The sequence below is a fragment of the Oreochromis aureus genome, linkage group 23, assembly GCF_013358895.1.
Source record: "Oreochromis aureus strain Israel breed Guangdong linkage group 23, ZZ_aureus, whole genome shotgun sequence".
NCBI lineage: Eukaryota > Metazoa > Chordata > Actinopteri > Cichliformes > Cichlidae > Oreochromis > Oreochromis aureus.
Window position 1 is genome coordinate 27,021,379 of NC_052963.1, and position 11,516 is coordinate 27,032,894.

General features: G+C 35.7%; 1 protein-coding gene across 1 annotated transcript; it reads left to right on the forward strand.

Annotated features, from left to right (window-relative positions):
* Positions 1-562: 562 nt before the first annotated feature.
* dnajc27 (DnaJ (Hsp40) homolog, subfamily C, member 27) lies at positions 563-6,297 on the forward strand. Its single transcript, XM_031745807.2, has 7 exons — positions 563-952; positions 1,798-1,880; positions 1,962-2,031; positions 2,474-2,638; positions 2,904-3,026; positions 3,105-3,265; positions 3,357-6,297. The coding sequence occupies exons 1-7, from the start codon at positions 866-868 to the stop codon at positions 3,487-3,489; spliced, it is 822 nt and encodes a 273-aa protein (XP_031601667.1). The 5' UTR covers positions 563-865; the 3' UTR covers positions 3,490-6,297.
* Positions 6,298-11,516: the final 5,219 nt, after the last annotated feature.

Consider the following 11,516-nt stretch of genomic DNA (forward strand, 5'->3'; position numbering starts at 1 on the left):
TCCTAGGACTGCGCTCTTTTGGACAGAGATCTATGTAGTATGTAGTAAAGACATCAGGATCAGTTGTATCAACTGAAATCAACTGAAAGGCTTTTTTCCCCGAAATTATATTATTCAAATGAAGATTCTTTTAACATAAAATGATCAATTTTGTACATTTTATTGGATTTCATGTCATGAATGTATAAAAATAATACAATCTTTGAAGTCATGAAATTTTAAATTGTATTGTTCTTAAAATATTTCAAATTCTGAAAATTACAACTTATTTTTCATAAAATGAATTGATTTTGTAATAAACATATTGTTAAATTACACAGTTTAAACTTACAGTAATAGCTTTTCAGTGTTTTTACGTTGTCCGGTATCCGTTTTTCAAAATAAAACTGAATACATCTTTGACTATAAAATAAAAGACCTTGATGTAAATTTAAGTTTTTTTTGTTTTTAAAATCATATAGATAGCATTTATGTGCACATTTTTTGCTTTGGTACGTATACGGAAAACCTCAAAGCTACAGTTTTCCCTATATGTAGTTTTATTTTGAAAACACAGGCGGAAGTGAGTGAGCAGCTAACTCCATGCTAGTCCCAAACAGCTGATTAGCATTAAGGCTATGAGGCCAGCAGGGTCTCTGCCTGTCTGGTGTACGCAAACGTCAACATCAGAGCTGAAGTTAAACGATGCGATGAGATTAATGAATCTGGAAATAATCCCGTTTAAGGGCTGTGAGAGATACTAACCAGCGTGCTAACAACTAGTTAGCCCTGTTAGCTCCGCTCACAATAATAATAACAGCGGCTGTATTCCGGCACAGTCGCGTCGCTTTAAACGCCAAAAAACTTTAAAAATTAAACAATCCAAATGGAAACAAACCCGCCGAAAAGACGAGACAACAAGAAGTCTCTTCGGGTGAAGGTGATTAGCCTCGGAAACGCCGAGGTCGGAAAGGTATTAGACCCCCTGTTTATTTTAGCTCAAACCTAAAATAGAGTCTGGTTCATTTTACGTGAGCTTGTTATAAACCACCTGTACTGTACTGCTGTGCGTTTATGGCTTATAATATCACATTTGAAACAATTGTATAAAGGTCGTGAAAGATTTTTTATGTAGTCTTTCTTCTGTTTTGGATGTCAGTTTTATTGTTTTGCGCTCTGGTTTATTTTGTTCAATCTGTCGCCACACTCCGTTTAAAACCGATTTTATTTATATCTCACCACACGTTCTCACAGATTTCAGCACCCAGGGAGAATTATTTTCAATGTTGCTTGCATTAGCTATAATTCGGCGCAGATTTTAGTCATAAAAAGAATTTATTGTTTTATTACCTTTAATATTGGGAGCATCATGTAGCAGACGGCAACAACCAGCAGCACACACTTAAAAAACGTTTATTTTATTGTGCTGTATTATCAGCTTGATGTTTGATGTGTGAGCCGAATTAGGGTCTAGTTAGTTATAATTGATCAGGCGTTTAGTTTAACCCTGAGAAATCCTTGTTTTGAATTAATGTAAAATTTGACATGAATGTACTTTTAAAGGGCAGAAGGCTAAAAAAGTTCCTGTTATAAAGGCGTAACAGCTCATTTATGAAGCCAAATTTTCCAAAATAGCTCAGAATTGTAGATTGATTATTATTTGAAATACGTCTGCAAATGGGATTATCCAATTAAAACCTATCGAAACACAAATTATCTAAATAAAAACACTAAAAAATGAATAAATCTCAGTGTGATGGAGTGTCTGGTGTGAAAGGCAGTGGAGCTCATCTAAATTAAATACTGTTTTCTCTTCAGAGCTGCATCATCAAACGTTACTGCGAAAAGAGGTTTGTTCCAAAGTATCTGGCAACCATCGGCATCGACTATGGCGTCACCAAGTGAGTTCACAGACTGCTTCCTGTCATTGTGTGTGTAATGATGTGTCTTACTGAGCACTAACGTGTTTTATCTGCCAACAGAGTTCAGGTTCGAGACAGAGAAATCAAGGTGAACATCTTCGATATGGCCGGCCACCCGTTCTTCTATGAAGTGAGTCAAAACGAGTAATTTATGGTGTTCACATCAGAAGAAATGTATGAAACACATGCATGTTAGAGCGCCACCAAAGGTGCTGTGAAAGAGAAATAGGAGAGAATTCACAAATTTACAAGAAAAGAAAACTGGTAAATTCATAAGTAAAAATGTCTAGAAATTTTATGACAAAAATCCTGTTAGATAATTTTTTTTTTTTTTAAATGACCAATATACAATAAGAAGATTTCAAATTCTAACTTATTTTCTCTGAATTTCAATGGCTGTGATAGGCAGTTATGTACATCTCACCAATCTTTGAAGTCATGAAATTTTAAATTGTATTGTTCTTAAAACAAGATGTTTTCAAAGGCAAAAAATAAGCCTTCTTGTAATGTTTGCACCCACCCAGCAGGCAGCGCTCTGTGAACATGTGTTTCTTTTCTGTGGTGTCGACCAGGTGCGTAACGAGTTCTATAAAGACAGCCAGGGCGTGCTGCTCGTGTACGACGTCGGCCTGAGGGAGAGCTTCGACGCCCTCGACAGCTGGCTCGGCGAGATGAAACAAGAAATGGGCTCTCAGGCCAACATGGACAGCATCGTGTTCGTCGTCTGCGCCAACAAGGTCAGACCGAGTGCAGCTTAAAGAGAGAGGAGCTGAAGCAGCTTGATTCAGACAGAGGATGTACTAAGGAGCTGTATTAAGGCCCCGAATGAAATAAAGAAGCATTATTTTGAACTGTGACTCATGCTAAGCTGCTCCAGCACAGTCAGAGAACTAAAAAGTAGTTGTTTTGTAAAATGTATTGTTTAAAATGAGTGGGAAATCTTTCATTGAGGTTAATTAAACACACCTGCAGCTGGAGGTAAATGTCTGTGTGTTCATACAGGTGGACCTGACGAAGCGGCGGGTGGTGGATGAGGGCGAGGGGCGCCTGTGGGCGGAGTCCAGAGGCTTTCATTACTTTGAGACATCAGCACAGAGCGGCGAGGGCATCAACGAGATGTTTCAGGTATTCCTCGCACACATGCGCAGCTTCCTGTACATTTTTTTATGGAACGGGTCTCAGTGAGTGTCGTGTTCTCCACAGGCGTTCTTCTCCTCCATCACTGACATGTGCGAGAACGGCGGGAAGCGCCCGGTGTCGGAGGTCAGCGTCGGCTTCACCAAAGAGCAGGCCGACACCATCCGACGCATCCGCAACAGCAAAGACTCGTGGGATATGTTGGGAGTCAAACCCGGGGCCACGCGGTGAGTCGCCAGCATACATACCATCTTTTCAATAAAGGATTTTTTTTTTCCTACGGTGGTCTAATACAGTTTACTATGTTTTCATTTCTAGGGAGGAGGTGAACAAGGCGTACAGGAAGTTGGCTGTCCTGCTGCACCCAGACAAATGTGTTGCCCCCGGCAGTGAAGATGCATTCAAGGCGGTGGTGAATGCCCGCACCTCACTGCTAAAGAACATTAAATAACACACACACACACACACACACACACACACACACACACACAGAAACAACTGGACCTGCTGTCACTCAGGCACGAACTGATGACGAACTTCATTTATTTATTTATTTATTTCTGTATTTATTCAGCATATGTGTCATGTGTGCCATGTTGCTTGCCACAGTGCGGTATGCCAACATAAAACCAGTTTTAACTTGTATGACATTTTAAACACTACACTGGAGAGAGTATGGAAGACGATGAGTGCCACACAAATGAAGAAGATACAGAATGGAAAATAGGGAAACCTTATTCTGTCTTCATAACTCTGTGAAAAACATTTCAAAATTAAATGATTTCAAATTTTTACTTTTTACAGGTACTTATCCTGTGTGTGTCCACTTGAAGCTGTCAAAAACAAATTAAAGGCATAATCACTAAAACTGCATGCTGAATATTTAAAAAAAAGAACTTTAAATTTTAATGTAGCAAAAACCTGCCAAGTCCTCCTCATCAAAAACGAATCTGAAACCAAAATGGGTTGAACTTGTAGACACGGTGGAGTTAAACTACCAGCTTTGCTTTCTTTGTGACTAGAAATAAACCCATCAAAATGAACCAATCGGCTGTTGTTCTCTGTAATGATGTGGTTAGTTTAATGTACTTGTTTTGGACAAATCAGAATACTTTATTAATCCCTAAGGAAATTATGTGAAACTCCTTCAAATTAGTTATGTTCATGTCAGTGTCAATTAGGTCACTCACACATGCTACCCAATTTAAATTAATTTATTCCTTAAGTTGCTGCTTTGTTCCCTAAATTGTTTATATGGAGCTCCTCACATTTGTTCCCTGAAAAAAAAGCATATCTCTACTCTCACACTACTAATTTCCTCCATTAAAATCACTCACCCCAAGTAGCTAACTTGTTCCCTTAACTAGTTAATTTATCCCTTTTCCCGGTTGATTATTGGCCTAAAAGTTTAGTTTGTGCCCAAACTATTAATTTTAGTTTTTTGTACATTGTTCGTTTTATTGACTTTCTCCATGATTTCTATAATTTGTATATATTTGTTCCCTCTGAAAGCGTTCCCTGAAGTTACTGTGGAAAAAGTGAAAATGCTAATGCATGCCCTTATATCACTTTTTTCTCCAAACTGCCAACCTATTCTTTTAACTCATTGAATAGTTCCCTAGATGTATTTTTAAGTCTTGTTCCTTTAAAATCAATGGAATCACTTATGCATGTTTATATTTTCTTGGTTTGTTGCCTCAGTTCATTTATTTTTTTCCCTGAAACTGCCAAACTGTTTTCTTATACTGAATATTGGTTCCCTAATGTTATTTATTGTTACTTTTACTCTAAGTAAGCTATTACCTAAAAAATATATTTAAAAAAGGAAAAACTGATTTATTTCTTTGGCAGTTGATAGAAATTACACATTTTGTTAAGATTCTAAATTACTTAATTGGTTTTCTTATTAAATTATTTTCACTTTAAGAAAAATGAACAAAATATTTCTTGAAGAAAAACAAATTAAAAAAATTCAACATGGCCATCTCATCACCACATTTTAATGTGTGATTCGTCTTCCATGAGATGAGAGTCATAGTTGATGTTTACATGATGGTAGTGAACACGATTGGTTGTTCGAGCTAAAAGAGAGACTTGTGCCCGTTTACTGACTTTGTATCACACAAAATGTCCTGTTAAAGCTGAAAAGCGTTTCATATTGTAAAGAACTCATAGGCAGCATGAATATGTTATCATAGTTTTATATTTTTACGTATGCGTAACCACAGGAATTAACTTAAAAAAATCCAGAATGAGGTTCCACTTGTTGCTTTAATGTGATTTTTATTGTTATGCTTTAAAGTTCAAGTCAATTGATCTTGATTAAAAAATATTACAAAAGTGGCTTTTCATCAACATTTTACATCAGCCCTGTTAATACTCAACTATATTAATCTCTGTGGATGTGAGTATATTTAATATTTTCAGAATACTAAATTGTAAAGCAACTCTAATTCAGTTTGTAATGACGTATAAGTGAGAACATTGAAAACCAACCCAGTTAACTGAGAAAAGTAAAAAAAAGAGAGTAGTGAGAAAAGTTAATATTAAATTATATAAAAATATTACAAAATAAGACTATTTTCAAACAGAAAATCTCTAATGTTTTATGCATTTTATATAATGAAAATTTCTTAAAGGGATATCAAAGAAAAAAATATTGTAACGCATTAAAAATGCTCTTTAATTTAAAAAAAAGATAAATCCCCCAAATTGAAATCTGTTATGCAAACAAAGGATTTTGATGAAAAAAGTATAAAGTCAATTTAACTTACATTAGAAAAAATATATTAGTGCATAATATGAAAGTAAAGTATGAGGTTAAAAAATAAAAATCACACTAAACGTGAAAGTGGAAGAGGAGTTTAATGAGCGTTGGCCAATCAATCATTTTATTTCAACCAATTTTCTGTCTGTGTAGTTTATTATAATCACATGATTTATGTTACAAACAAACTGAGCTAACTCATAATGTGACTATGTGTTTGATGAATGTGTGATATGGCACAGTTTGAACTCTGTACCTCATGGCTCAAACATATTGACTTCCTGTTGCCTGATGTTTAATTTATACTTGTGCTCTGAATCTATGTAGAGCCTACGACATAGATTTAACACAGAAGTACAAATTTCCCCTTAGTTTGTGCAGTCATCAGTCACATGATGACGTGCGAATGCTGGAGTGAGTGTATGTTACAGTTACAGACTAATTGTTGTTCTGCTAGATTGTTTTTAAGTAATAAAAAGTCACAAAAATGAATTCTGATGTCAGCCTGTTCTGATTTTTATCTTGAGGTGTTTTACCTGCTGCCAGGTCCTGGATTTCCTTTGATATCTCAAGATTTTAGGATATCCTTGATGTATAATTTAAACCAGCGCTCCCCAACCCCCGGGCCTCGGACCGGTACCGGTCCGTGAGTCGTTTGGTACCGGGCCGCGAGAGTTGAGGCTCAGGTGTGAAATGTATGGTTTTCAGTGTTTTTATCAGTTTTCAGCGTTATTTTGTTATCGTTTTTATCGTTAACTCAGTTTTCCTGGGTCTTTTCACGTGTGTTATGAATAAATCTTCTTTTTTTCGGTACCGGTACTAGTTTTATTTTGTTGTATTCATCCGTGACACCTTAAAGGCCGGTCCGTGAAAATATTGTCAGGCATAAACCGGTCCGTGAGGCAAAAAAGGTTGGGGACCGCTGATTTAAACCATACCTCCAGTCATTCTGAAATATACCTTGAGTTTTTTATTTTTGTCATCTGTATTAGTTTATATTTATAAGTTACTATAATTTAGTATTTTATAATTAGTAATTGATAATAATAATGGAATGATTCAGAAATTCAGATTGTGTCATGGAAATAATACAAAAAATAAATATAAAACTTTTTTCTTTTTAATTTTTTATATTTCAAACCTCTGAACACAACTTGTTATAATTGTTTGACTATTTTAGAATATTTTCAAATTGAACGTATTTCACTTTTTGGAGGAAAACAAATTATTATTATTTTAGTTTTTAGTAACTTAGTTATTTGATATTTTTTTTATATTCTGTATAATTTTTAATATGTTAAGGTTGTGTCATCACTGAGTTTATTTTTTACAAATAATTCTCCACAACTTTTGTCTCTAATTTCTTGCAAGGGGTCAATTAATCTGATTCTAATAGCTGTGGGTACATGAATAAAGTTATAGTTTTTTTTGTTTGTTTTTTTCAGTGACAAAACTTTTTTCAGCCAAAGTCAACCTTCATGTGCTCATATAACCACTAAACCTCTAGAATGTTGTGAACTAGGACCAGCAGGAGGCACCACCACAAACAGAGGACTGAATTTAGTGCAGTTCTGACTTCTTGTTGTCTGTACTTCATCTTGTCTTCACTGAACCCAGTTTAATGAAGTGAGGTTAATGGCTTAGCGTGCTCTGTTGAGTTTCAAGTCAGTTTGCTGTGTCAGATTAAATCTCTCTTTTTACCTGGCTAAATCACCATGGTAACATGTGCACATAATCTGGTCAGGATCAGGTTATGTTCAGAGTTTGGGTTTAATATCAGTTGGAATTGCTACATTGCCATTTGATTCTTCTATTTCTATTTGTTTTAAGTGCAAATATAAACATAATATAATGTTGCTTTGTGCTTTATATTTACATGTTGGTCACAACAGGATGGGTTCTGTGTTAGAAGACGTACCAAAAAACTGCAGTTCCCCTAATGTCCACTAGTGGCTGGCTTCAGCAGAAATGAACAAGTTTGCAGCCTGAGACACAAAAACACATTTAGTTTGTGTAGCTAAATTCTCCATTGATAAGTTTGCATTGTTAGGGGTGTGGCCTCTTTGACTGACAGGTTAATGGTGATATAGGTGGCTGTAGTTGCAAGCTGTCAGCCTGTCGGTTTATTGGATTCACTGAGCTGGATCTCTGGTCTGTGTTTGTGCTGTTGAAACATTTTAGAGCATTTTAAATGCAATTATCTGACCTACAGTGTGGCTCTGTGTGGTTAATTGTACTAACAGACCATCAAACTTTCAACTATGGTGTTGACTGATAGGAAAACATCAACTTTGTCATTAATGTTTTGTCTTGTTCACTATTTAGTTTGTCTGAACAAACTGAGGTGACCTTATGAAGTTTTCTCTTGAGTTTCAGTTGTTTCTATCCTGAACTGAACCATGGTGATTCAAACTGACCTGGTTGGAGGTCTGCCAATCCCATCAGGCACCTGAACCTCCCCACACACAGTTAATCTGTCTGATTAATGAAGGGCCATTTGTCTTTGTTTCAGGGATTCCTTTTGGGATTAACATGCTCAGTCAGACATCTGCTGCTTCACATCAGCTCATTACTCAAATCCTCATCTCCTCACTCGGCCTCGCTCTGCTCTGTTTGTCGCTTCTGGTTCTTTTTATCCTCATTTTTCTGATTTTTGGGACATTGTTAAAGCTGCAGGAATGACCAGAAACAGCCATGGTGACCTTCACTACCTCACTGGGTTCATTTTGTTCCGCTGAGGTTAACTAATGACTCGTCGTCGTTGTAATTTTGCAGTTTTCCTGTCAGAGAAAGTACTGCTTTTATGAAAGCATAAACTCAACATCAGAGAGAAACATGATGGAGATGTTTGACAAGAGACGACAAACATGAAGCATGTTTTAAAGAAGAAACTTTGAGGCTGAGGAGCAAAAGTGAAATGAAGACAAAATAAACTGGACTGAAAAGGAAAAACTGTGAATTTGAAATGTGAGAGAAACCAAAGAAAGCAGGAAGAGTGTTTGAAGGATCAAACTGGTGTTAAACCTTTATCTGGACAGGATCAAAGCAACAAGTAGGTACAACACAAACACTCAAACTTCACACTTTCCACACAGTTTAATTGAGGTGAATTCATGTTGTATATGCTGCCAACTCTTGTTGATCACAGGGGGTCATATGATTGTTGGGGTTTTCTCCATGTTCTTTGTATTACTGTAGGGTCTTTACCATACAATATAAAGCACCTTTAGGCATCTGGTGTTGTGATTTGGTGCTGTATAAATAAAATTGAACTGAAACTGAATTGAGTCTCATATCAAGTAATCCTCTGTATGTTCCTGACTATGAAGCACTTAAGCAGTTTTTGCTTTCTGAAGGACACTCCTATGTTAAACTCCATTATTTCTCCCTAAACTTTGGTTTGTAATGGTTTACTCTGATGAAAAATAATCAATCAAAAGGCAAAGGCAGACAAATTAACCTCACAATCTGCTTTCAGACCTTCAAACACCAGCCTTAAACTGCAGAGTTACATCAATTTCTATTCAAACAAAAATAAATGAATATAAATAATAAAATTAAATAATATTAATAGATTGTAGAAAAATAAAATACAGTTTTGGCTGTTTCCAACAGCTTAGGAGTTGCTTCAGAGTTTTAAAAAACTCCAGTAAAAGGTCAAATACTGACAGAATAAGTTAAAACTATATTAGTTTCCTCTTTGCCCCTCACATATCTGTTTCTTGTGTTGAAGTTGTCTGATGAATGTATATTTTCAACTTGATTTAGATTGATTGTAGATTGGCTTTTTTAATTCAAAGTGCTGAAATTTCATTGGTCAAGAAGTAATAGCCGGGGCTTAATGGAGGGGCGATGTGATTAGAATGTTATTCTACAAAGTATCAATTAAATTAAAGTAAAATGTTACTATTTTCTTTCATTTGTAGAGGAGTCTGGAACATCTCTGATAAATGATAAAGTCTGTCCTCACATCAACAGAATCTGCGTTTGACACACACTATTTAGTATCATGGATCTTGCTAACACAGAAAGCTAACCAACTAACATTCTTTTTAGTAATACTTGTAATATTAGCTGATAAAGTGAAAATGGCAGATACGTTTCCAGATCAGCTGTAGAAGTTTGGATTAATTAGCTAACCTTATCAAATAAAGATGGGATTTAGCTATGTAATACTAACCCTAACATGGTAATATTAATGATGCTAATATTAAACAGAAAAAAGAGCTCAAAATCATTTTTGATCCAGAAAACCGGATCAATTGACTGGTATGAACTGTAGTTATCAAAAGATGGTCAAAGTCATGTCCATAACAAAGTTGTTATGGACCAGTTTAAAACTGAATTTATACTGGCTAATGTTGGTTTACCTGTTAATGCAGGCAAGTTGCTTAGTACCTAAGGCATGGTAGCTATCTGACATATTATAAGGTGAATGAGAAAAGGAAGCAATCAAATGCAATTTGAACTAAGTAAAGGTTATTTTAAAGCTCATAATTTTCCTTTCTTTCTTTTTTAACCTATGCTCAGATATCCTGGATCTAAAGCCCAAATTTAAAGCTTCACTTGCTGAAATGTATCTTACTGTAAATATTGTTGTTTTATTAACAAGTGTCCGATAATTTTAGAGTGTTAACGAGTAATTTTTCTTCCATTTACCAATCCAGACATCTGAAAATAGAGATTTAATATCCTGTCAGCAGTCAGGTTAGTGAGTTGCTACCTGATTGGATTAACCCTGAAACCTGGACCTGATCTGGGCCAAGACTGCGTTCAGCCAACTGTGCCACTGAGAGGTGTCTTAGGTTTTTGGCAGAGAGACCTGAAGCCATTTATAATCAGCAGCCACTTTATTAGATACACCTGAGAGGTTGAATGCAGTCCAGTATGACAACTTGGCAATGATTTATTTTATTTTTTAAATATTTCTGTTAATATTTACATTTTACATATCTACATGACATTTACAGTGTGGAGTATAAAATATTAGGAACTCATTTAAATGCAATCCAGACCGGCCACTTCAGTAATAAACATTAAGTCGATATATCTCCCCTTTGACAGTCAAAAGAAAAATTGAAAATGCAAGTTGAGAATTAAAAATCAAGTAACCTGAAGGTTTTTATCTTAGTTATCTTCCAAATATTTTTATTTATTGATTGGTTTTGTTTCTTTTCTATACACGTGTTTCACATTTAAAGTGAGAAATTTGTGAAAAAAACAGTTTATGACCTTTGTGTAACTGCAAAAAATATAATAAAACCAATAAATGATGATAAATGATCATTTAAAAGACTGATAAGTGTAAAAACTGAAAAACTGAAAAGCTATTAAGTGGCCAGCCTGTCCAAACTGTATCCCTCCTTTTATCCCATGTTTGGGTTCAACTCCACCACACTGTAAAATTTAGTAAGTTGTCATTACAAAAAAAATTTCTGGTTTGTTTTCATGTGTTAGTAGAAATGATGAAACAGCCCTGTGTACGGGAGCCTGGAGGTTTTCTCAACACTGAAAGAGAGAACATTTTTGCTGCTGTTATCGCTGATGTAAATCTGTTTGACACCAATCAGCTCCCAGAAGAGCCAGGCCTTACAACTCTGTAACCATGGGTGAAGACTGCAGCGAGCTGTTAAATGGTGACTGTGAGGTGGCACGGCAGACTAGCGACATCACCTTTAGCACCGGGATAAGCCCCACCTCCAACCTGCGCA

Bases quoted from the DNA above. Each gene is read 5' to 3' on its own strand.
- dnajc27 (XM_031745807.2), top strand. From the start codon at position 866: ATGGAAACAAACCCGCCGAAAAGACGAGACAACAAGAAGTCTCTTCGG. The intron at 953-1,797 runs GTATTAGACCCC...TTTTCTCTTCAG, and splicing joins GAAACGCCGAGGTCGGAAAG to AGCTGCATCATCAAACGTTA. The intron at 2,032-2,473 runs GTGAGTCAAAAC...GGTGTCGACCAG, and splicing joins GCCACCCGTTCTTCTATGAA to GTGCGTAACGAGTTCTATAA.